The sequence below is a fragment of the Erinaceus europaeus genome, chromosome 17, assembly GCF_950295315.1.
Source record: "Erinaceus europaeus chromosome 17, mEriEur2.1, whole genome shotgun sequence".
Lineage (NCBI taxonomy): Eukaryota > Metazoa > Chordata > Mammalia > Eulipotyphla > Erinaceidae > Erinaceus > Erinaceus europaeus.
The window spans coordinates 64,435,136-64,460,935 of record NC_080178.1 but is presented as its reverse complement, the minus strand read 5'-3'; the positions used below and the strand labels follow the sequence as shown (position 1 = coordinate 64,460,935).

At 45.8% G+C, this 25,800-nt stretch overlaps 1 protein-coding gene across 3 annotated transcripts in view; it reads right to left on the bottom strand.

Moving 5' to 3' along the window:
- CLPB (ClpB family mitochondrial disaggregase) overlaps positions 1 to 25,800 on the bottom strand; it is a 101,199-nt gene that overhangs the window by 38,756 nt on the left and 36,643 nt on the right. For all 3 annotated transcript variants that reach the window (XM_060176882.1, XM_060176881.1, XM_060176883.1), the window contains one exon: positions 12,448 to 12,551. In XM_060176882.1, the coding sequence (XP_060032865.1) occupies positions 12,448 to 12,551 (104 nt within the window). The remainder of the gene's footprint in view (positions 1 to 12,447; positions 12,552 to 25,800) is intronic.

Genomic DNA, 25,800 nt, shown 5'->3' with positions numbered 1-25,800 from the left:
CTTTTTCTTATTTTTATAAATGTGTCGAATTTATTCTTTTTAATAAAACATGTCAACTAGTCTATCTCCCTCTCCTATTCAAATGTATATATAGATTTGGAGGGCTGGAAGGATGGAAACAATTAACCCGACTGGCTGATGCACTTAATCTTCAAGTTGGCCAAAAGGCCTGATGGGTGGACTTTGTCCATCTTGGTGGCTGCACTGCTGAGAAATGACACATAGAGCCACTGGCCCTGGAGGTTTAACAAGGTTCTGACAACAGTGAGCAGGAGATGGAGATGTTATTAAAAATAGTGACTTGCCCAATTGGCTTTTGGCCTGGCAGATCCCCCAGTCTTCCCAGACTTTGGACAAGCCAGTGTCAACTAAGTTTGGAGTGCACACTGGCTGATGTGGGCTCTCCACAAGCAGGAGATAGTTTGCCAACATTTGGAGCCCCTCTGCCTCAGTTTCCTTTAGACTGCAGGGGTTGCCAGGCATACATAATCAGTATAAACAAAGGTCACCTGGTGTGGCTGTCACCACACCATCCTCTCATTATCTCCTCTCTTCCCCTCTTCACAATGAAAGGAATCAGCTTCTCTCCTCCTGCAACTGTAAAGCTTGCTTCTGTCTAAAGGATAAAGGCCAAGAATGTTCACCTGGCCCAGTCTATTACCTTATTACTCTTAAAAGAAACCTGCAGGGTGAGGGAGATAGTATAATGGTTATGCAAAGAGTCTCATGCCTGAGGCTCCAAAGTCCCAGGCTCAAACCCCTGCACCTCCATAAACCAGAGCTGAGCAGTGCTCTGGTAAAAATAAATAAATTTAAAAAACTGAAAATGAAAAACAAACCTGGCATATGGACACCCCACCCTAACAAATTCACTTGCCAACCCGAAGCGTATTTTTGTTTCCCACCACTCACTCCCTGCTCACTAACAAGCATGCCCACCTACAGGGTCCCACTAAGACCCTGCATTGAGTGGTACTCACAAACCATTTTGTTTACTTGACTGCTTCAGCCAGACTCTTCTCTGAGCTCTGATTGTCCTTTTCCTCCATGCTTGTGATTAGAACCTCATCAAATACTCTCTTGGTTGTGCCTTCAATGTTTTTTTTTTTTTCTCCATTTTACTACGATTTAGCAGTGTTTACAGAATTCTAAGATTTCAGAAGTATAACTTCAACCCCACACATGATGTGTGTGTCACCACACCTTCTACCAAAGTTTCCATCTTTATGATTGTTTGTTACTGTTCTTTTTAGCACTGTAAGTTGGCTAGGTGGTTCTTTCCCACTTGCTTTTGGAAGCAATTTATTGTGATACTTCTAATAGGCACGGAGTCTACAGATGAAAAAACAAAGGCTCAGACAGAATTATCGAAGGGCACCTACTTAGGAGATGGCCAAGTCATTCTTCAGACGCTAAGTTAAGTTTTGGATCTTCCTGGATACTAGATTGCTATCACTAGAAGGCATCTAGGCGGCCACACGAAGACTTAGGATGAAATGACAGAACAGAATGAGTCTGAGGAAAAAAATCGATGCAAACACAGAAATACATATGTGTTTTAATTAATTACATTTATTTATTTATTTATTTATTTATTTATTTATTTTACCAGAGCACTACTCAGCTCTGGCTCATGGTGGTGCTGGGGATTCAACTTGGGACTTTGGATTCTCAGACATGAAAATCTTTTTGCACTGACATTGTGCTATTACCCTGGCCCTAAATATATGATTTCTAAATTCACAAATCAGGAGACAGCCTCAGTGCAGAAAATGGCTTCAGCTACTAAAGTCTCTGTACTCCCATAATGCCATGGCCTCTCTAGGAGCAAAGGTTAATGTGGCAAAATAAAGTCACTCTCAAGGAGGCAGAGATTCTGTAAAGTTCTCTGTAAAAAATGATTTATTTTATTTTATTTTTAATTTATTAATGAGAAGAGATAGGAGGAGAGAGAGAACCAGAGCATCACCCTGATACATGTGCTGATACATGTGCCGCGCTGGGAGTTGGGTGGTAGCGCAGTGGATTAAGCGCAGGTGGCGCAAAGTGCAAGGACCGGCATAAGGATCCCGGTTCAAGCCCTCAGCTCCCCACCTGCAGGCAGGTCACTTCACAAGCAGTGAAGCAGGTCTGTAGGTGTCTACCTTTCTCTCCCCCCTCTCTGTTCTCCGTTCCTCTCTCCATTTCTCTCTGTCCTATCCAACAACAACGACATCAATAACAACAATGATAACTACAACAATAAAACAAAAGGGGCAACAAAAGGGAATAAATAAATATTTATAACCAAAAAAAGAGTTCAATGCTTTTTCCACTGTGCCACCTTACCTCATGGACCACAGAAAGCATAACTTGAGGGTCAGGAGGTAGCACAGCGGGTTAAGCGCACATGGCAACAAGCGCCAAGGAACGGCTTAAACCCTGGCTCCCCACCTTCAGGGGGACCAATTCATAAGTGGTGAAGCAGGTCTGCAGGTAGGTGTCTTATCTTTATCTCCTCCTCTGTCTCCCCACCTCTCTCGATTTCTCTCTGTCCTATGCAACAACAACGACATCAATGGCAACAATATTAATAATGACAACAACAAGGGCAACAAAACGGGAAAAAATGGCCTTCAGGAGCAGTGGATTTGTAGTGCAGGCACTGAGCCCAGTAATAACCCTGGAGGCAAAAAAAAAAAAAAAACCTAACTAATGCCTACAGCCTACATCATGCCACTCAAAGGATGGGGGCCTGCGAGAAATGCAAAATCTCAGGTCCTACCACGGATGTAGCCTCTTTAGAGGCAGGGTCAGGGAATCTATGTTTAAACAAGCTAAGTAACTCTCTCCCCTACACATACTTTAATGGGGGGGGGGGTGATGGCTTATAATACAGTTGCTGACACACAGGTACAACCGCTCACTCTCCATCACAGGTGTTTTCAAGACACTCTCTCCCCGCACTTAGGTCTTTTTTTTTTTTTTTTAAGATTTTATTTATTTATGAGAAAGATAGGAGAGAGAAAGAACCAATCATCACTCTGGCACATGTGCTGCCTGGGATCAAACTCGGGACCTCATGCTTGAGAGTTCAAAGCTTTACCACTGTACCACTTCCCAGACCACCGCACTTAGGTCTTTTTCCACCATCACACACCCTAGGTGATTCTTACGCCCTTGGGAATCCTGTTAACCCTGACTGTGCTCACCAAGGGCACTCTGCTGGGCCTGGGTCAGCCTGGGCACATAGTTGTGCTGGATAGGGGAGTTCAAACTGAACTCAAGAGCTAAGACAGGACCACCATGTGTTGGCATGTCCTGGGCAGAGAGACAAACAGAATAGTGCAGTCCCATTACTGCCAGTGGGGACTCCTAGCCATCTCCTCAACTCCAAGGCACTTGTCCACTAGTTTGTGCTGTGCCAGCTTGCACCATCCTGCCCCCCATCTGGAGACAGAGCTGGGAGCTGAGCAGGAGCAGCCCCTGGAGTTGTGTTCATGGGATTGCCCAGGTTGGGTGCTTGGCCAGTGAGGCAAGACAGGGCCTCTGCCTGAAGAAGGTCCCGTCTACCAGCACGGTGTCTGCAGGGCTCATCTTTATTCAGTTGCCACTTGGAGCTGAGAAGAGAAGTTGATTTATAGCCTGCTCTGGCCATGTTCCTGCCATGTTTTATTGTTTTAATTGTACACATGAAAGGTGCTCAGAGTGCTTGCTTGCATTTCTGACAACGCCAGACATCCAATGTTTATAACAGTGACTTGTAGGCAGCCCTTGGCCTCCCTTGCTGGCAACCTGTTTACTGTTAACACTAATTTACTGCCTCCTCCACCTGAGGATGGGGCCACACCATCAGCAAGCCACAAGTGGAACTCTCCCATTGTGGGCCTAGGTGTGGCCTGGGGCACTGGATGGAAGGTGGTTGAGAACTGGGAATGAGCTAATGAAGAAACATTCGTGCCCTCCCTGCTCCCTGCTGCAGTATGTGCCTTTGTTCTAGCTATGTCTCACGGGGGCCAGGTGGTGGCACACCTGGTTAAGCGCTCATATTGCGGTGCACAAGTCCCTGGGTTCAAGTCCCTGGCCCCCACCTGCAGGGGGAAAGCTTCATGAGTGGTGAAGTAGGGCTGCAGGTGTCTCTCTCCTTCTCTATCTTCCCTTCCTCTCTCAATTTCTCTATCTCTATCCAATGATAAATAAATAAAATATTTTAAAAAATTTTATTATCTTTATTTATTTATTGGATAGAGACAGTCAGAAATCAAGCAGAAGGGAGAGACAGAGAGAGAAAGAGACAGAAAGACACCTGCAATCCTGATTTACCACTCGCAAAGCTTTCCCCCTACAGGTGGGGACCAGGGACTTGAACCTGGGTCCTTGCGCATTGCAACACAATCGGCCAACTAGGTGTGCCCCCAAAATATATATATTTTAAAAAATTGTTCTACCTATGTCTCCTGCTGTGGACATGCTTCCTTTCTTTACCCCCAAGTTGATCTCAAAATCCCACTTCTTCCAAGTACATTACTTGCTCTGATGGTGACGGTGGAGTTTCTAGAACCCATGTTCACACAAATCACAAATAAAAATGTCACCTCCTCTTCCATTCATTTCCACATTCTACTGAGTAGTCAACTACCTCCTGATGTTTCCCTAATATCTATTTCCTTCATTCTGAGGTCATTTTTAGGAGTCCTCAGAAACTAAGCGCATTCTGGGTTAGAGGAACAGTTTCTCTTCCCAGTCTCAAAAGTATACACACCCCCGCCCCCCAAGATCATGACCAGAGCCTGTGTCTCTCCAATTCATCCTCTACCTAATCACCATGTGGACCAAGCACTCCCAGCTTAAGATCCCTCAATAGTTTTAAGAAAACAGTATGAGGTTCTTAGAAGTTTCCTCAAGTGGGACCCCATTTCTCCTTTTAGTCTCCTTGCTCTTCCCAAAACTGTGGCCAAAGACACCACTCGCTATCGCCTGGCCAGTCCATGTCTCTGTGGGTGCTGCTGGCCATGCAAATTTCTTTTGTCTGGAGGCTCCATCCCTGACTGGCAAACTCTGGCTCATCCTCAGGGCCCAATTCAAAGCCACATACCCTGTGACACTTCGGGACGTTAGCCGGACCTCGTCACTAGCCATATACCAATGCCACCTACACCTGTGTCTACGTTCATCACTCTGCACTGTGGTGCCTGATTTGCAGCTCCCTCTTCTGACTTGACTGGGAGCACTACTGACCATGCAAATTCATTTTTTATTCCCAGGATCTGGCAGAGGGGGTGACTGATAGTAAAATGCATGCTGAAGTTACAGAAGCCAGACGTCCCACCTTCTGCACACCATAATGACCCTGGGTCCATATCCCAGAGGGATAAAGAATAGGGAACCTTTCAATGGAGGGGGTGGGAATTATATGGAATTGAACCCCTCTTATCCTACAGTTTTGTCAATCATTAAATCAATGAAAAAATTGCATGCTGAGCTATAGATAGATGAAGTTTGTGGGCAATTACAACACACTGCATGCTTTATCTTTTGATCTTCATAATGCAGACAAGAGATAAATTACCAGGGCCCAGGAGGTGGCACAGTGAGTAGGGTGCTGTACTTATGAAGTCCCAAGTGAGATTTCTGCTATCCCATGTGCCAGAATTACTGGGGCTTAAGGAGGCCTTGCCAAGGTCTGATACTGAAACTCATCATAGGGAGTCAGGTGGTAGCGCAGCAGGTTAAGTGCATGTGGTGCAAAGCACAAGGACAGATGTAAGGATCCCGGTTGGAGTCCCCTGCTTCACCACCTGCAAGGGAGTTGCTTCACAGGTGGTGAAGCAGGTCTGCAGGTGTCTCTCTTTCTCTCCCCCTCTCTGTCTTCTCCTTCTCTCTCCATTTCTCTCTGTCCTATCCAACAACAACAATAATTACTACAACAACAAAACAACAAGGGCAACAAAAGGGGGAAAAATACTTAAAAAAAAAAAACTCATCACCTCCTTTCAGCACGGGCTGAGACCAATAGGAGTATCTATCAGAAATCTAGTGAACTTGATGGGCATTGGTCTTGGCTCTGTGCTCCAAAGGTGAAGGTCTGTTCAATTTCCCTGTGCTTGTGACTTTGCCTTGATATCCTCAGTCAAGGGGTATGCCCCTCCTGATGTACTCTGCCCTCCTCAAGCATTCCCACAAGTCAGGCAACTTCCCAAGAGAAACTCAGCCCAATCTAGAGACAAAAGAACCACAAAGGTCTCTGTTTCTCTCTGCCTCATCAGTGAGAATGGCCCAGAGCTGGTAGAGTGCCTTGCAGACAGTGTAGGTGGACAATTAATATTGGCTAAATTAATTAATGTTGGTTAAATTAAATATCTTTAAATGGACAAAATAAAAGAAAATATGGTTAAGAAGGCACTAAAGCCTTAGGCTGGTCAGGAGAGAGGAGAGTCCTGAGTTGAGTCTAAGGTTCTGTTGTGCTCCAGGCCTGAGTCAGAACACACAGCACATAACTCAGAGAGCAGGGCACACCCTAGCTGATGCACCAGGGAAATCAGGTGAACTTTCAGGAGACTGATGGCTAAGGTATTGGAAATTGTTTTAAAAAGAAAGGGAGTCGGGCGGTAGCGCAGCGGGTTAAACACACGTGGCACAAAGTGCAAGGACCAGCTTAAGGATCGCGGTTCAAGCTCCCGGCTCCCCACCTGCAGGGGAATCACTTCACAAGCAGTGAAGCAGGTCTGCAGGCATCTATCTTTCTCTCCCCCTCTCTGTCTTTCCCTCCTCTCTCCATTTCTCTCTGTCCTATCCAACAACGACAAAATCAGTAACAACAACAATAACTACAACAGTAAAAACAAGGGCAACAAAAGGAAATAAAGAAATAAATGAATATTTTTTTAAAAGATGAAGAAAGAGGTGGATCTGAATATCTATAGCACAGTGAGTTTATGGATGATTTCTGGCCAAATCCTAGAGAGAGAGAGAGAGAGAGAGAGAGAGAGAGAAAGTGGGTCAGGTGGTGGTGCACCAGGTTAAGCGCACATAGTACAAAATACAAGGACCCTGGATTGAGCAAGCCCGCAGCTCCCCACCTACAGGGAGGTCTTCACAAGTGGTGAAGCAGGTCTGCAGGTGTGTATTGTTTCCTCTCCCTCTCCCTCTCCCTCTCCCTCTCTCTCTCTCTCTCTCTCTCTCTCTCTCTCTCTCTCTATATATATATATATATATATATATATATATATATATACACACACACACACATATATATCGTTCTGTCCTATTCAATAAAATAGCCACCAAGAGCAGTGGATTTGTGGTGCAGGCAACAAGCTCCAGCAATAATCCTTGAGGAAAATAATAATAATAATAATGAGAGTGAGAGAGAGTTTTAGTGCTTCTTAAACATGTACACAATTACAAACCACCTACATGAATTCCCTAAAAACAAGGCAAGACCATGCCAGGAAGACCTAACATCCTTTCGAGAAAGGATGACTATACAAAAAAAGTCTGACAAATACTAAAAGGTTTTAATTTTAACAAGGCACCTAAGAAAATCCCTTAACAGGGGTCAGGCAGTGGTGTACCTACCTAGTTGAGCACACATGTCATAATGCACAAGAACCTGGGTTTGAGCCCCCGGTCCCCATCTGCAGGGGAAAAGCTTTTCAAGTGGTAAAGCAGTGCTGCAGGTGTCTCTCTTTCTCTCTCCTTTATCACCCCCTTCCCTCTCGATTTCTGACTGTTTCTATCCAATAAATAAATATCATAATAAATTTTTTTAAAAAAGAAAATCCCTTAACGATTTTAACAACAATAAACCAAAGTTTGGTGGAATGACAGTTGTGAATATCCAATTAAGTAAATAAACCCATGTAGATTTGGATTACTAAATCTGGAAGATTCAATAATTAGAATTAAAACTAGAAGATTTAGATTCAAAGATTCATATGATTAAATTTGAATGTTACATAAAACAAGTATTTTTCTCTTTACTTCATGAGAAACATAACAGGCTTTTCCAATAGTTCCTACCTACCTACCTGTTACCTAGAAATGCAGACTAGTTAGTACTGCAGCTAAAAAAAAAAAGTCAGAGGAAACTAATCTAAAGAGGAGGAGGAAGAAAGTAAAGAGAAGGAGGAGCAGAAGGAGGAAAGGAAGTGAGAAAGAAAGGAAAAGGATGGAAGCAACCCAGGTGTCCAACAACAGATGAGTAGCTGAGCAAGTTGTGGTCTAGATACACAATGGAATACTACTCAGCTGTAAAAAATGGTGTCTTCACCGTTTTCAGCCGATCTTGGATGGACCTTGAAAAAATCATGTTGAGTGAAATAAGTCAGAAACAGAAGGATGAATATGGGATGATCTCACTCTCAGGCAGAAGTTGAAAAACAAGATCAGAAAAGAAAACACAAGTAGAACCTGAACTGGAATTGGCGTATTGCACCAAAGTAAAAGACTCTGGGGGTGGGTGGGTGGGGAAAATACAGGTCCATGAAGGATGATAAATGACATAGTGGGGGTTGTATTGTTAAATGGGAAACTGGGGAATGTTATGCATGTACAAACTATTATATTTACTGTTGAATGTAAAACATTAATCCCCCAATAAAGAAATAAATTAAAAAAAAAAAAAAAGAAAGGAAAAGGAGGCAGCAAGCAAGGAATGGAGGGAGAACAAGGGTTAAAAAACTACACTCTGTGGGTCACACTCAGTCTAGTATCTGCTGTATAGGTGAAGTTTTTTGGCACACATCCATGCACCTTCGTTTGTGCATTGTTACAGGTATCTCTGTACTACAGGGACCAAGCTGAGTACAGACTGACCTCAGAGACACTGATGGCTGGCTTCACACTACTACAATAAAGCAAATATCACAGTATAGAGTGCCACACATTTTTCTTGTTTCCCACTATATAAAGGTTATCTTGACAGTACGATACAGTGAAATAGCATATATAAAAAGGTCTACAAAGGTAGTTAAAGACACAATATTGCTAAATATTGTTAATCATCAGTGAACACTGAGTTAACATCTTTTTGCAGGGCTTGTGTGGTGACTCACATGGTAGAGCATATACATTCACTATGCTCGAGGACTCACATTCAAGCCCCTGACCCCCCATCTGCAGAGGGGTTTGAAAGTGGTATCACTCATTCTCTTTCCCCTCCCACCCACATCTCACCCTCTATCAAAAACAGGAAGAAGGGCAGGCAGCGCACATGGCAGGCAGTGCACATGGCGCCAAGCACAAAGACCTTCGTAAGGAGCCCAGTTCGAGACCCCGGCTCCCCACCTGCAGGGGAGTCGCTTCACAGGCAGTGAAGCAGGTCTACAGGTGTCTCTCTTTCTCTCCCCCTCTCTATCTTCCCCTCTTCTCTCCATTTCTCTCTAACCTATCTAACAACGATGACATCAGTAACAACTACAACAACAATAAAAAACAAAGGTAACAAAAAAAGGGGAAAATAAATATTAAAACTTTTTTAAAAAGGAAGAAAAAGAAAAAAATGGTGGAACTGTGTAGGCATTGAGTTCAGCAATAATCCTGGTGACAAAAAACAAACAACTTTTTTGAGGTGGATCTTTGAGTTAACAGTATAATAGTTAATGGCATATTTTATAGTGTGATAACAGATTATAGTAATAATGGCAAAGTCTGAAATATTAAAGGCAGGTACAGGAAATAAGCATATGCTGTGGGGAAAATGGCACAGACCTGTTTGTGTGTAATGCCACAAACCAGTTGCCTGTAAAAGACCAGTTTTCTGTGAAGTGTAACAGAGAGGCATGCCTGCAGTTACCAGTGAGATTGCTTGGCTCACAGAGCTTACAATTTGCTATCTGGCTCTGTAGGAAAAGTTTGCTGACCATTAATCTAGAAGATTGCATATGAGCAGCCAGCTGGAGAGAAACATCAGAACACAAAGACAAAAGCTTTGAATGCTGGGATGGAAGGTTGAAGCTCTTCGTCCAAACCCTGTGGAAAACAAGTTTGTAGACTCCTCAGGGTGCTAGAAATGGACGTACCTTATGAGCAGCCAATTTCCCTCTGGAGAATCTATCCAAAGGAAGCAAGTACACTTCTCTGAAGAGATCTATGTACACACACCTACGTTCATAGCAATGCAATTTGTAACAGCACAAACTTGGAAGCAACCCAGATGCCCAATGACAAAGATATGGTTTATATACATAATGGAATACTACTCAGCTGTTAAAAATGATGGTCGTCTCCCTCACTTCATCTTGGATGAAACTTGAAGGAATTGTATTAAGTGAGGTAAGCCAAAAAAGAGAAGGATGAATACCAGCTAATCTTACCCATAAGTGGAACTAAAGAAACAGGACAGAAAGGGAAAGCACAAAATGAAATTTCAGTTGGGTATAGTAAAGGACTCTGGGGAAGGAGGGAAAAGGAGGGCACTGGGGGGCCTTTAGGGTCCTGGTGCATGATGGCAGCAAAGGACCCAAGTTGGGCATGGAAATGTGCAGACATGTGTCGTGGGGAGATGAGAATATATACCAATATGCCAACTATATTGTAACCCATTACCTCCCAATAAAGTAAAAAATTATTTTAAAAAGGTCTGTGATGTCATAATGGCCTCCTGAGCTCCCCTGGAGTCCTGGGAGCCGGTGAGAAGCACTCAAACCACCCCTTCTCTTCCATCGGGCCCTGTCTCTCAGCAATGTTTCTGCCTTGCTTTTTGAACAAAGAACCTAAAAGGAGGCCAGAGCTGAGGGTGGCAATTCTCTGCGTCAGGAGAGGACAGTCCACAGTCGAGTTTCCACACATCTGACTGCAAGTCTAGAACTGATGAAATTCTCCTCTATTGGAAACAAGAGTAAATGTACTCACCCTCCCCCAAATTCCTCAGGGACTCTCAGGTGGAAAGAACAGACATGGGGAGAGATGAGAGTTCAAAAAGCCATAAAAAGACTAAGCTTTTGAGAACATACAAAAAAAGCAGTAGAGGGGGTTGGGCAGTAACGCAACGGGTTAAGTGCAGGTGGCACGAAGCGCAAGGATCCTTACCGGTGTAAGGATCCCTGTTCAAACCCCGGCTCCCCACCTGCAGGGGAGTCACTGCACAGGCGGTGAAGCAGGTCTGCAGGTGTCTGTCTCTCCCCCTCTCTGTCTTCCCCATCTCTCTCCGTCCTATCCAACAACAACAATAATAACTACAACAATAAAAAACAAAAAGGGAATAAATATTAAAAATAATTAAAATCAATAAATAAGTAATAAAAATTTTAAAAGCAGCGGAGAGCAATTCAGTTGTTGCCAGGGACAGAGCAGGTTTGTGGAGGATCTAGTTGCACCGAGAGTCTGACAGAAGGAGCAGGGTGAGAAGGAACAGCTGAGGGCGGGCAGCATCACACTTCACCTGAGCAGCAAGGCGCAGATGGGCCTGTCTTGCCCCTCGTGCTGGTTTGAGGAAGTGTCTTGCTAAGGCAGCCATGGCATTTCCTCTCTGTGCTACCACACCCGCATCAGTCTGGCCACCTCACTGATTGCCTCAGAATCAAGGTGCTGATAGTCAGTGGGGCTGGCTGGCCTCCTGGCATCACTGCCAACCCTAAAGAAGCCCCTGCTCAGGAGACTCTCAGCCTCTGGGAGGGATCCAGGTGAGTGGTCAGGTGGTGGGATGAGTCTGGACAAACAAAAACTCAAAGTACGAAATATTCATTTCTGTCTGCAGCCAAAGCAACCTGCCCTTTCCTGGACCCTGTCTGCAATGCATCCTTACCAGAAGCAACAGACTGAGCTGCAAGGTACCCTCCAACAGACAGGTGGCCATACCCAGTACAGGCCTATGCTGCCTTTCTGTTCTGAAGAAGTCCACACAGTCACCCACAAAAGACAGTCTGGCACTGGAGCCACTGCATGTTACGAACACAGAGAAGGGTCACTTATTATTATTTATACCAGAACATTGCTCAACTCTGGCTTATGGTTGTGCAGGGGATTGAACCTGGAACCTCAGAGCCTCATCAGGCATCAGAGTCTGCATAACCATTATGCTATCTCCCTCACCCAGAGGTTTGCTCTTTGTCCTGGTCACCAGTAAACTGAGGTCAAGCCTGGAGTCAGGATTACCTTTTCCATACAAGAGAGGTGTAAAAGCAGTGCTGAGCAATTGCTGAGGCTGATTTGTCATTCTGGGGGCAAGAACGGCTGGGACAGGGTAAGCCTGCAGGAAGCAGGGGAAGCCCAATCCTACACTCCATGCTCCTGTCTTGATTATTAGATGGAAACCTGCTCCATTGTCCACTCATCTGAGGTACGCTGGGCTAAGGCCCAGGTGATGAGGTCAGGTCCCTACTCCATTTTTCAAGAATTCTGAAGTGGCATCAATGACAGAGTCGGAAGAGGTTGCGGAGGGCATCTATTCCCAGCTTCAGTTCTCAGTGAGTTCCTACAGGACAAGGGCTTTGCAGGCTCCCACTCTGAGTCACTGGCCTCGCTTACCTTCCAAAGAATGAATCCCCTGCTCCTTGGACGTCTTATAAACACTGCTGAAATCGTCTCCAAGGTTAGGGTCAGCACCAGCAGCAAGCAGGACCTGTACCACACTGGAAGAAACCAGAAAAAAATGTCAAGAAAGGCTCAAGAAGTAAAGACTCGGGGGTCAGGTGGTACACTGGGGTAAGCACACACAGTATGAAGCTCAAGGATCCCAATTTGGGGGGTCACTTTACAAGTGGTGAAGCAAGTCTGCAGGTGTCTATCTTACTCTGCCCTATCTTCCCCTCCTATCAATTTCTCTCTGTTCTATCCAATAAAAAAAAAAAAAAAAAAAGGAAAAAGTGGCTTCTAGGAGCAGTGGATTCGTAGTGCAGGCACTGAACCCCAGTGATAACCCTGGAGGCTATATATATATGACTCAGAATTCCAGAGCATATGTGGGGATTAGATTTGCTTCAGCTCATGTGAGTGGTTCAGTAGAAAGAACAGCAACTCGGGAGTACACAAGCTGGGTCTGAATTCACTAGCTGAGAGGCTCTGGACAAGTTATTTAATGCCTTTCTAAGGCTCGGTTTCCACTATAAACACAAGTAGTTCTTGCACAGCCACTTACTAACACTTCATATATTCTAGTCAGTATCCCATGGCCAAGGGCTGGGGCCGCCCATGGAGCTTCCAGTGTGGGAAAGGCAGCGAGCTAGCAGAAGAGTGCAGCCAAGTGTGGCAAAAGGCTGGGACAAGCACCATCTGCATGAGGAACCGGGGCAGGGAGCATCCCAGAGGTGGTGTGGCATTTTAGAAATTTAAGACCAGAAGGCTGAGCAGGCAGATCTGGGGTGGTGACATGGGAATCCCCAACACTTTCAGAAAGCCAAAGAGCACAATGCTCACTGAAGAAAAGAGAGCTGGGGTGGGGTGCATGAGAGAACAGCGGGGGATAAGGACGTCACTTAAGGGCTAAAATTGGGCTAAGGAAACAGCACAGTGGCTTACTCAACAGACTTTCTTTTTAAAAATTTATCTATGGGGGGGGGAGAGAAGGAGAGAGAGAGTGAGAGAGAGAACACAAACCACTCTGGCACAAGATGCTGGGGACTGAACTCAGGAGCCTCACGCCAAGGGCCCACCACTTTATCCAGTGTCACATCCCCAGACACAGCAACAGATTCACATGCCTGTGACACCAGAGGTCCCAGGTTCAATCCCCGGCACCACTATATGCCAGAGCTGAGCAGTGCTTTGGTAAAATAAACAAGTCAGCCAATAAAAATAAAGGGTTAAAATGGCTAAATGGGAAGTGACATGACAACATACGCTTTTCTTCCCGACCTCATACAAGCTCTTAACAAATGCAAACCACAGTGCAATTATCAATAAAAAGTCTCCCTTTACATCTATCCCCTTAACCCAAATTCCAAGAGATATCACTATTTATGGTTTGGTGTATAGGGTAACTGAATTTCAGTAACTTCCATGTGTGGCATGAATCTGTTCCCTCCCTCCCTTCACCTCTCCTTACAGGTAAGTCAGAGAACTAGAATCCATCATCTATGTAGATAATGTTCTTCCACATCTGGCCCAACATGGCACTTTTATCTACTCACCTAATCTAAAAGGATCTCCCCTCCCCAAATTTTTTGTTTTACAAAATTTTAAGACTTCAGGGGTATGATTTCATGCCCACACACGGTGAGTTAAGTCAGCACACTGTCCAAAGTTCTGTGCCCCTTTCACTTCCAACTACCAATTCTCACAAAGGCTAAGAGACAGTTTGACAACCTTTTCCTTTTTCAATCTAAAGTGATTTTAAGCATCACCTTCCACAGATATTTTATCTAAGTATGGGGAAAGAGTCTAAGAGAAATGAGGGGGTCAGAGAGAGAGTCCACTGCATCAGGCAGGACCTTGCCATACACACTGCTCATCTCCAAGCCCCAGAGCCACCTGAGAGGCACTATGGCACTGGAGGGAGTTGTGGTGGTTCTGCGGTGTCTCGGTCTCTGTGTCTATCTGAATGAAAAGTCTGCCTGGAGTGGTGAAATCACTCATGTGTGAAGCTATAGCTCAAGAGAGGGAGAGAGGGCAGGAGGGGATTAAGTCTAGGCAACAGAAACCCACATATAAAATCCATATACCCAATTCATCGCTGAGTGTCTTGGGTTCTCAACTGGAAGGTAATTACTCTTAGTTTACACATAATTTGGATAAAATTGGCCTATTTCCTATTTTCCAGAAGATTAAAAACCAAGAGGGTGCAAAAAGGCTGTTCCAAAGAAGGAAACTAGCTGAAGGCTAGTGAGAAACAGTACCTCACAGACAGGCAGTATGGTTCAGAGGTTAAGAACATTGGCTTTAAAATCAGGGGCAAACTGCACATCAAGATAAATAATGGCAATAAAGGATTATAACCCACTGAGCAAAATAAGGCTTCATGAGTTTACATTAAAAATAAATTAATCAGTCAATGGAAGAAAAGAGAAAGCTCTTTCTCACTGCAGAATGACAAATACTAAGTATAGAAGAAATGATGAAATTAGAAAAATCATCATTTCTCAATTTCACATTATCAGTGATAATGAGTACCTACAGTTCAAACGGCTGCGGTAATGTATGTAAAGTGCTTAGAACATGCCTGACGTATAACAAAAGCTCCCCGAATGTTAAGTTCTCTTTACTATGTTCCTTACTCTAGGGTTGGGCTGCAGAAAAATCAAGAGAAGTATGAACCAAGACACTTAAATTGGGAGGATAGCATGCCATTTTATGATAAACACAGAAAGGAAAGACTTGCACTCAAATCAAGGCTCGATCACTTAATCATTGTGAATGTGGACAAATTACCATACCTTTGAGATTCCCTTTCCTTGTCAGAATAATGGAGCCATGATGATTCCCTTGTAGGGTGTAAGTAAAACTCCAAGTGCCTGACACAGAGAAGGAGCTCCACAGATATGAGCGCTCGTCCTTTTTCCGCATAAGCTTAGTGCTATAACTTAGGCCCAGATGGGCACCAGGTCTCTACTTGACCCCCTCCACCAGCTGCCACAGCCCTGAGCTAACAAGGCAGCTCTTTAACATTCTGCGCAAGTTGTCTTGTTTTAAAGTCCAAGTGAGAAGTGTCTGTAGATATAAACTCAAAGGGACATAATCTGGTTAATCTTCAGCTGCTGTGTCCAATCACCTTTCAATCACACCCCTCCCCTGGCAGGCTGTCCCTCCAGGCAGCTAGTGTCACTAACTGTGCTACCTGGGCCTCTTCAGGTTCATGAGTATTGATTCCATCTGTCCAATTTGCAGGCTGCAAGACGTGTCCAAGCAACCAAGTATGCTGCCCATGGCCTGGAGGGCAGACAGTGGACTGGCAGGATGGGAAGAGAAGAGGACAAGGCTCGGCTCTGGGGCCGCTAACCCAATCACTGGGGATGGACAATTCACTTCACTAGCTTGGAGGCCGAAGAGGGTAAGCAGCCAAGCTAGACACTCATTCTAACACCTCAAGGAAGACCTCCATGTTTAATAACATGCAAAAGACACCATCGCCTATTGTGGGGGTACAATTAGGACTAAAGGACCCTTGGCTGCTCAGTGGCCCACAGTGACACCAAACACCTTGCCACGTGGCTAGTGGTCTTTCCATCCAATAGTCAGCATGTACTTAAAATGTGTCAAACCCAGAGCTCCAGAACGATCAGCCCAAATCTGGCCAGAGAGCGGGCAGATGAGTAGGGTTAGCTTTAGTGACCAAAGCCAGCTGTGATGGCCAAAGGAACTTCATGGACCTGTGGATTGCAGCAGGGCAGAAACAGGGCTCACTACTCCACAGTTCTCAACTAGGCAAAGGCTTTACTACTAGCAGTAACTGTCCCAGCCAGCTGAGGATCTGACTTCCCGTGATCTGTGGAAAGATAAGTCTATGATGCCCTCATCAAACTTAAAGGTCAGAGGATCATCTCCATGCCCGTATAAGGCCCAAGTGAATGGGGCTCTGCAGCTAACCTTGGAAAGGCACTTGCCCTTCCTGACTGTCCTTCAGAATTTCTGTTCTTATCTTCACCCAAGGTGAGCAAGAGACTGGGCCTGGCAAATACTGAAGGTGAAGGTTATGAGCATCAAGTGGAGAGACAACAATGGGTCCGAGTTAGTGCTGGAGGTGCGGACTTGCAGACCCAGCTAGTCAGAATGGCCAGGTCTCGAAGGCTGGCCGGAGGCAAGAAGGGTGACCACAGGTCTAGAGCCCAAGGCCTTGGCAGGAGTTAAACATTTGAATAGGAATGCTGAACTGAGGCTAGGCTGAGAGCTGTTCTCTTGCCTTTTTTCTTTTTCTCAAATGTGTAACCTTAGTTGGACTGGACAGGGCACTCTGGCAACAAAGTTCATCACTCTGCCATTTTGGCCCTCCCTCCCCTATACCGACTGCCAGGGAACTAAGAGTCCAAGGGAACACTTCCACTTCGACTCTGTGTTAGCAGCAATGCTAGAAATCAGGAAGCGCAACAGAAGAATGGAGTGAGAATATGAATACAGCTTGTCCCAGAAGAAGAAACAAAACAGCTTACTAAGTATACAAAAAGACACTCAAATTCAGTTATTAAAGAAATGAAAACCAGAACAATGAGACATAACTTGAAATCAAAGTAATAATCTACCACGTAAAGAGCTAGAGAGCTGAGAAATGTCAAGGGTTGGTGAGGATCTGGTAATCTGGGACTCCTAATCCAGTGTCAGGGAAGGGACTGGCATGGCCACTCTGGAGCCAATGCTGCAATATTGTCAAATGTAAGCACCTACCCTATGACCCAGCACTGATGCTCCTGAGTGTAGCTATCTCCCAGAGACATTCTTACACAGACCCATAAAGGGCAACACAACAGTCATTCATCACAGCATTTTGTGGGGTTGGGGAGCCGCAGGCAATCAAGTGTGCTCACTGGGGGAAGAGCAGGTTAAATGAGATGCACACACACACGAAATATGATGTAGAAATCAGAGCAGGATATGCCTGCAGCGAGGTGGACAATAAAAAAGGGGGGTGGGCCCCCTAGCCTCTTAGATTATTCAGTAATTGAAATGAAGCTTTTATTCTAAGAATGTATTCTTCTGGGGAGTCTCACTTACAGAACTTCTCATTCCTGTGCTCATCCAGTAATCCTGGGGGTGGGAGAATTAAGAATGCAGTAAAAACAGTGAGCCCCCAAAACACCAAAGGTCCTCAATATACAACTCCTACTGCTGACTGTACTCATCCACCTCATGCCCCCTCAGCGATGGGGCCACCAGCTTAACTCAGGTTTCTCTGCCAGCCAGCCAGGGACCAGACCCTTCCTCCTTGTGTGCACTGGTCCCAGAACTCACCCCAATGTCAGGTGACCCTCTTCCCGCTATACTCTGAGTGCCCGTTACTTTTTGTTTTGCTCACAAGACTATGAGGCAATTCTCAGCCTTCTTTCCCAGCTCCTGGATCACTGTAAGTGGTCAAAAGATGTTTTCTGAATGAATGATAAATCAATGAAAGCATTCTTTTATTTGGTGGGAAATGGGGAGAAGGTGGAAGGCAGTGGCCTCAGCCCTACCCAGTCTTCCTCACCCACAGGTCCCCATGAGGGAGCAGGTGGCTTAAAAATTAAAAACTAAAACTCCACCGTCCTCTCCTGGCACCAGGCTCCTCCCGGGCTACGGGACATTCTGGGGAAATGAGTGGATGGGGGACCCAAGCAGTAGCTTCTGGGCTCACGGTCGATCTGGAGCCACAGCCCCCCTCAGCCATGTCTGCATGTGTGGAGGGCTGTAATTTGATTACAGAGGGAGCACACGCGGGAGCACAGTGGCCTTGCTGAGCTCCCGCTTCTAGGACAGTGGGGCGTCACAATGCACAGGAGGACAGTTGCATCGATCGGCGCCAGGGCTTTCTGCGCTCAGTGGCCGGAGGGGTTTGGGGTCGGGACATTGTTTGGGAAAGAGTGAGGAAACCTGTGGTGTGAGCTGCGGCGAGTGCTGGGCCAGGCGCATGTCCAAGCCGGCTGCTGGGCAGCTGGGGTTGGTGAAGCAAGAAGGGCAGTGATCCCAGCTCCAGGTCATCCCCACACAATGTTGGGCTTTGGGAGAAGCTCTTCCAACCCTCCCCTCTCTGCCCCCCACATCTATCACACAGGGCCACTGTGATGAGAGTCACGGGCTCCGAGGGAAAGACAAAGAGTGACCTATTCTCAGCCCCATGCACACCTCGATGAGGGAGGAAGCAGAGGTCACAGTCCAGGAGGTTGCTGATGAGCTACGGACTGGCCAGGAAAGCAGGGTGGCCTGACCAAAGGCCCGGGCATACATTAGTTCTGGAGGGCCACTCCGTGGGGGCTTGAACTGGGGGTAGAGAAAACAGGGAAGGCTGTTACTCCTTTTAAAGCCAGTTTCCTGAGGAAGCAAGTTAAAGAGTGGGTAGGATGGCAGGCCCCTATGCAGAAAATGTGCTTCAACTTCCCCAAATGAAGACAATAACCTGTTGACTTACCTACAAAAGGTGAAGATCAATAATCGCAACAAAGCAGCCAATGTTAAGTACTTTACATTCCCCACTTCTGACCCTGAAAACCACTAGCAATGAGGACCGAGTCCCCTTGTACAAGCGAATAAATAATCAGACTCGGCAAGATAACAGGGGTCACCCAAGCATATACATTATATAAGCAAGGAACCCAGGGGCCCGACCTGGTATTTATTTCCCTGAATCACACAGAAGGTTCTCACCCTCTGCCAACCCCTTAGGCTGCATACAATCCTGTAGTTACTTAGAACCTTCAATGTTTCAGGGACTGTGGTGTTTGGATGGCAGTTAAAGCAAAGCAAAGCAAAGCAAAGCAAAGGAGTGGAAGAGGTCAGGCACAGATGGACAAGGGCCAAATGCAGTGGAGTCCAGAAAAAGTGAGACAATCTGTTCCATGGCACATAAAGTCTGCTCTTCGAATTCATGTCTATATACATAAGTCTATACACAGTGAACCAGGCCATTCACCAAGTATTAGTCAGACTATATTATTCTGTCATAATTTACTGCTGGTGATATGAAAAACTACAGACACCTTGCTGGGACCCACACTCACCTGCCATATCTACTCCACACCCGAGAGCCCTCAGCCTGGCAGACGGATTTAAATAGGTAGCTCACAATAAAACAGATCTAGAGTCTTTTAGAGGAGAAGTGGAGGAGGAGTGGACTAATTCCTGGTCTGGGACCACCTTCACCAAACAGAGGAACTGGGTGAGAGCAGCTTACTCTCCTGGTTCCAGCAGATTGTCTTCGTGAAGACAGCATGGAGGCAGGACACTGGGACAAGGTAGAGCCGGGGGGGGGGGGGGTCCCCCGAGACTGCCACGTTAGGCAAATGAGCTGGCTGAGCTTTCCAGGGAGCAGCCTTGGGTTGCCTGAGATCAAGGCAAGTGGCTGCCAAACAAGAAATGGGTGCAGGCTGGAATTGGAATATCATTATTACAAAACAGGATTATCTTGAACAAGGATTCCAAATGGGATTAGAAATGACTCTTTGCTACTCAGAGGTAATCAGGCAAAGCAGCAGCAGTGGGAGAGACATCCAGCTCAGCACACTTCTCTGGGGGCATGGATTGGCATTCTGGGCGCCTGGCCAACACCCTTACCCCACCGTCCCTGCTGGGAAACACTGGGCACTGTTCTGCATTGGGCAGGTGGCCACGTGGGACAAGAGCCAGCCCCGCATCAAAGCGCCCCACTCTGGAGTCTGTCTCGTGGTCTGGGCCCAGTTTCTTCAGAAACAGAAATAAGTCTCCAGAGCCCTCCTGCTTCCCAGTCACCTGTGAGGCTGTGGTGAGACATGAGTATCCTCACCTGCAGGTAAGACAGATTGGCTGTGGGCCATTCACTAACTTCCTCCTGGGATGACCCGCAACCAGCAGCAGCAACATTAGTCATGACAATCAGGGCACTGCCTCTACTCCTGTTTTCTCTTTGCTTGTTGTTAGTGGGACCTCATTCCTGCACAATTCTATGGCATCAAAGAGGCTCCCACCCACCCCCACCCCTGCTTTTAGTTTCAGTTAGAGGCGGGGAGGTAGAGAGAGAAGGGAAGACAGCACAGTACTACTCTACTATTCATGGAACTTCTCCTTGGCACCATGCGTGGTGCTCCTATGCTATGCCAGGGGCTTGGACCCAGGTCCTTGCACACAGTAAAATGCATACTCTATGACAGGAGCTATCTCCCAGCCTGCCATCTCGACTACTTTACAGGACAAACACCCAGTGTTTACTGTATGACAGGCATTCTTCTGAACATATTAAACCTCACAACAGCCTCAAGGTAGACCTGCTCAATCTCCTCACTCTGTAGCAGAGCAAATAATCAAAGACAAGCAACAGAACTAAACTTGTAAGAGAAAGAGGCTGGCACTGAGCCCAGGTGGTATGGCTAGAGTTCACAGCTGTCCATGTGCAAGGCTGCTGCAGTCTGTCACGGCTAGTACTGGACAAGGTCCTTCCTTCACACTATGACTCCTTCCACTAGCTGGCACAGCCCTACTTCTCTCTCTCTAAACATTTTTTTTATTAATGAGAAAGATAGGAGGTGGGTGAGAGAGAGAGAGAGTGAGAGAACCAGACGTCACTCTGGTACATGTTATGCTGGAGATCGAACTCAGGACCTCATGCTGGAGAGTCCAGTGCTTTATCCACTGCACCACCTTCTGGATCACTAGCCCTACTTTCTCACCTTTGTAAGTTAGATCCTTTTCCCAACACCCACAGAAATGCTGTCCTAATTTCTTCCTCTGCCAACAGAAATGCTGCCCATATTTCAGGGCCCACCTTATGCAAAAGTCCTCCTTGCAGAATTGTCCCCCAAGCACAGTAGGTGGTCTTCTATGGTGCACTGACCACATTCTGCGTTTCTCTACAGTTAAAGTGGGATTGGTGTGGCCTGGGAGGTGGCACAGTGGATAATCAGCGTTGGGCTCTCCAGCATGACATCCTCAGTCAAGCATGTGCCACAGTGATGCTCCGTTCTCCCTCTCTCATTAATAAATAAATCTTAGAAATAATAAAGTGGGGCTGGTTTTATTCCTTTTCTGACTTTCAGTTTTTTTGAGATGGTGGGAGTGGTTTGTCCATTTAGGTTTCTCAGACTCTTCCAGCACCTGGCTCCTGGTGTGGTCTCTCAGTCCAGCTTTGCTCCTTGCCCCATCTCTCTCCCCTGCCCCCTCCCCCAACAGTGAACAGAGATCTGGCTTCAAATCCTGGCTCCCTTGTTCATTTCCTAGACAATCTCAGATCTCGGGCATCTCTGAGCTTCATTTTTCCTCTGTGCAGAATAGGGACCACCACCTCCCCTTTAGTATCGGTCAGGACACATGCCAGCACTAGCAGAACTGGGGTGCCTATCAACTGCAGCCCTCACCACCACTCCGGCACAAATCCAGGCTCTTCAGCAATGGCAGGATCCCCTGGGAAGGGGCTTGGGGCTTTCCAGGCAAGAGACCCCCACATGGTAAGGCCCCAGAGGAACCTGCATCGAAGCACAGGTGCTCCCCCTGTGTGCCTCTGGCTGACCAGTGAGGACAGAGGGCCATTCAGGGAGCTGGCTGCCAGCGCAGCGTGCGCTGCAGAGAGAGAACACTTGTGGACTGTTAGCCTGCAAAGGCAGGGCTGGGAGACCTCACCTGTGGGGGGCAACCTGGTGTGAGCTGCTGGTTTCTTCAAACAGGGCTTAATGACTCTCCCCCCCTTTTCAGTGAGGTGGAGGGAAAATAAGCAAATGCTAAAATAAATGACTGCTGTGAGAGGGAATTAAATGGTCCTCAGCCAAGGATGGCGGCATTTTAAAATTAACAAAGCCCAGGTACCACATCCAGGAAGGCCTTGGCAAATGCGTGTTATCCACTCATTAGCTCGGCTCCTCAGGGACCCCAGCCAAGCAGGGAAGGCAGTGCCGGGAAGTTGCCCTCCCGATGCTGACGAAACGCAGAAATGCACTCTGGGAGAAGAGGCAGAGGAGGGAGGGAGACTCTTGCGGGGAATTTCAAATAGTTGTGCAGGAGCTTTGTGGTCTGCTCTCTTTGTAGTTCTCACCTTCCCTGAGGCAGGGTTGTCAAAGCAAGAGGCAAGGACAAGGGAACTCAAATCGGAACCACCATGACTCCTCTTTCAGGGTCTTTGGCCCCTGAAACACCACAGTGGTCCCAGCAGACAGGTGTGCAGGAGAGATGTGGGTGAGAGGCCGGCTCCCACCCTGTGGCCTGCATTTCCCCATCACTATAAAGAGTCAATGGCACAGTGTGAATTTATATTAGTCCACTGCAGACCACTCAGAAAGTGAACTAAACACCATTCTTCAGTAAAAACAATTCATGAAATCACAGTGGTGGTGCATTTGCAAATCTTTATTCCCTGTGATCAGAGTACACGGAGGCCTGGTGTGAGACATGTCAATAAGACAAATTCAGAACAATTCAGGTGAATATTAACAATGTTAATTCACTTTGACACTATACATATCAATTCCCAGTATGTCATACTAGTCATAATTAATAATGCAAATTAAGTGGGGAATGCTGGCCTTTCAAAAAGTATCCAGGAGCCAGGCGGAGGCACACACTGTAGAGTGTATACGTCACCATGCACGCGGACTCTGGTTCAAGCCCCAGGTCCCTTAACTGCAGGAAGGAAATTTCACAAGCAGAAGCACTGCTGTAGTTCTCTTTCTCTCTCTCCTTTCCCTCTCAAGTTCTTCTCTACCTCTATCCAAAATTAATAAAACATTTTTTTAAAGCTGTAAAGTCAGTTTAAGTGTTATTTGTGCATAGCAAGACTCATCCTTGTAAGATTAACAATTTGACCTCTAAGACATATAGTCTTAACAAATATTACCTCAATTTGAAAAATAATTTGGTGAGACTTTTTTCTTTTAAATGATGTAGACACCACCATAAGTGAGATCTGGAGCATTAAAAATGTCCACCAACTTCCCTGAACACTTCATCCTACTATTAAACCCCACTAGGCATTACTCTGATCTGCCACTTACTTTCTTACCCAGGATGTCATATAGATGCATTACATGATGATAACTTTTTGTGTCTCCCTTTAATCTAGCATAAGACTTCATATCTATCCATACTGTTGTGTATACGAGAGTGGCTTGTTCTCATTTCATTATAATCTATACACCGTATGGAGGTAACATAATTGGGCTATTCACCAGCTGGATCAGCTTTGGACTATTTCTAGTTACTGGCAATTGTTGGCAGTATTATGAGTAAAGCTGCTATAAATATTTGCGTGTAAGGCTTTTTGCAGACGTATGTTTTCTTTTCCTGTGGGCAGATCCCAAAGAGTTCATATTGCTGGGCTAGCTGGTAAAAGTCACGCTTTACCTTTACTAGAAAATGCTCAAGTGTTTCCCAAAGTGGCTATACCATTATGAATCCCTATCAGCAGTGATGACAATTATTCCGAATCTTTATTAGCACTCGGTATTGTCAGTTTTTCTAAATTTTATGTCATTGTGTAGTGGGTTCTCATTGTGATTTTAATTTGCATTCCCCAAAATGACTAATACTAAGACTCTTTATGTATTCATTGGCCATTCAACTCTTGTTTGGTGGAGTGTCTGCTCAAATTTTTTCCATGCTTCTTAAAAACTGGGTTTTTGTTTTTGCTATTGATTGAAAAAGAGTTCCTTATATGCTCTGGACACTACTCTTTTATTAGACAAGTGTTTTGACAGTTTGAGGAATTAGAAATTATAAGGATCTAGATCATATTATTTTTCTTCCTCTCTACATACACAGTGATGAAGGGAATAGGAAAGAGTCAAACTTTCAGTAGGTATTTGTAATTCGTAACCTTATAAAAGTCAGATAGGCAGTCAAGTATTTCTTGGCACCTGCTAAAACTCATCCCTCTCTATAAGCAGCTAGTATTAGGCTCTAAGGAGATCTGCATCTGGGGCAATGGCTATCTTTTAAACAGCTTTTGGGCCCCCAGGCTCTGCACCTCCTAAAGCCCTGTTCTGGTCCACCAGGCTTCTGGAATGGTCAATAGTCGTCACACTCCATTGCTGGCCATTGTTCACTGGGAAAGGTAGGAGGCTCCCAGTCCACCCCTCAGTGAAAGAGCAAACAGTGGGGCCTGTGGTTGCTCAGACATCAAAGTTGAGCAAACAGGGTTGGCAGGCCCAGCCTCTCTGCCTGCACATCCTGCAAAGTGCATCTGAAGGAGTTACCCTGAGGAGGTCATGACTTCCAGCTTGTCGTAGCACACATCAAAGTTTGCACCACACACGAACTGGGCGCATGGGTTCGAATCAAGCTGCCTAAGAACGAATACTCAGCCATTGTGTCCAGTTTTAATCCTGTGTTTTCCCAAGTAATTAACCCTTCTTGCTTATGAACTTGTGACTAAGTAAAGCATCACTGAGAGGTTGTAACATCAAAGTGCCTTCCACCGTCTGTCCATGTTTGGTAAAATTGGATTTCTTGCCCTTAAAGAGAAACTAATTGAATTTAACTGAAGACTGAATATGTTTGCACGAGCCAGTGAAGGCAGCGCTAAGTCACAGTGACCATCCTGGGACGTTATGGCTTAGCCTTTAGCTGTACTGGGCTGGAGGACAACCCAGAGTGAGGGACCCAGACTCAGGTTAAACAAGTGCTTATGGCAGGAGGCTTGAGGCTTATGGACGCCCAGTGCTCAGGGTGTCTGCCTGCCTATGAAGATAACCCCATACCCAGACTGTTACGAGGGCTGGTCAAGGGACTCTCCTAGGACAATGCTGGTAAATCTTTGGCAGAAGGGCTATCGAAGACAATGAACATTACATCACTGGAGTCCTTGATGGCAGCAGTTCAAGTGAGCTTCTTAAGGCAAAGGCTGTGACTATTTATTCTCTCAATGCCCGTGTAGCCTAACACATCAGTACTGGACACAACATGGGTTTAAAAAATGTTTGACAGGTGCATAAAATGACAATATAAAGGGATGTCAGAACCAAGTTTCTCTCTTTCTTTTTCTTTTTTAAAAATATTTATTTTATTTATTTATTCCCTTCTATTGCCCTTGTTGTTTTATTGTTGTAGTTGTTGTTGGATAGGACAGAGAGAAATGGAGAGATGAGGGGAAGACAGAGAGGGGGAGAGAAAGATAGACACCTGCAGACCTGCTTCACCGCCTGTGAAGCGACTCCCCTGCAGGTGGGGAGCCAGGGCTCGAACCAGATCCTTGCGCTGGTCCTTGCGCTTTGCGCCACGTGCAGTTTCTCTCTTTCAAAGAAGCAAAACTCTCCATATACTTATTTTGTTTTGGTTTTGCCTCATTCATGAGGATACTTCAATCTAAAT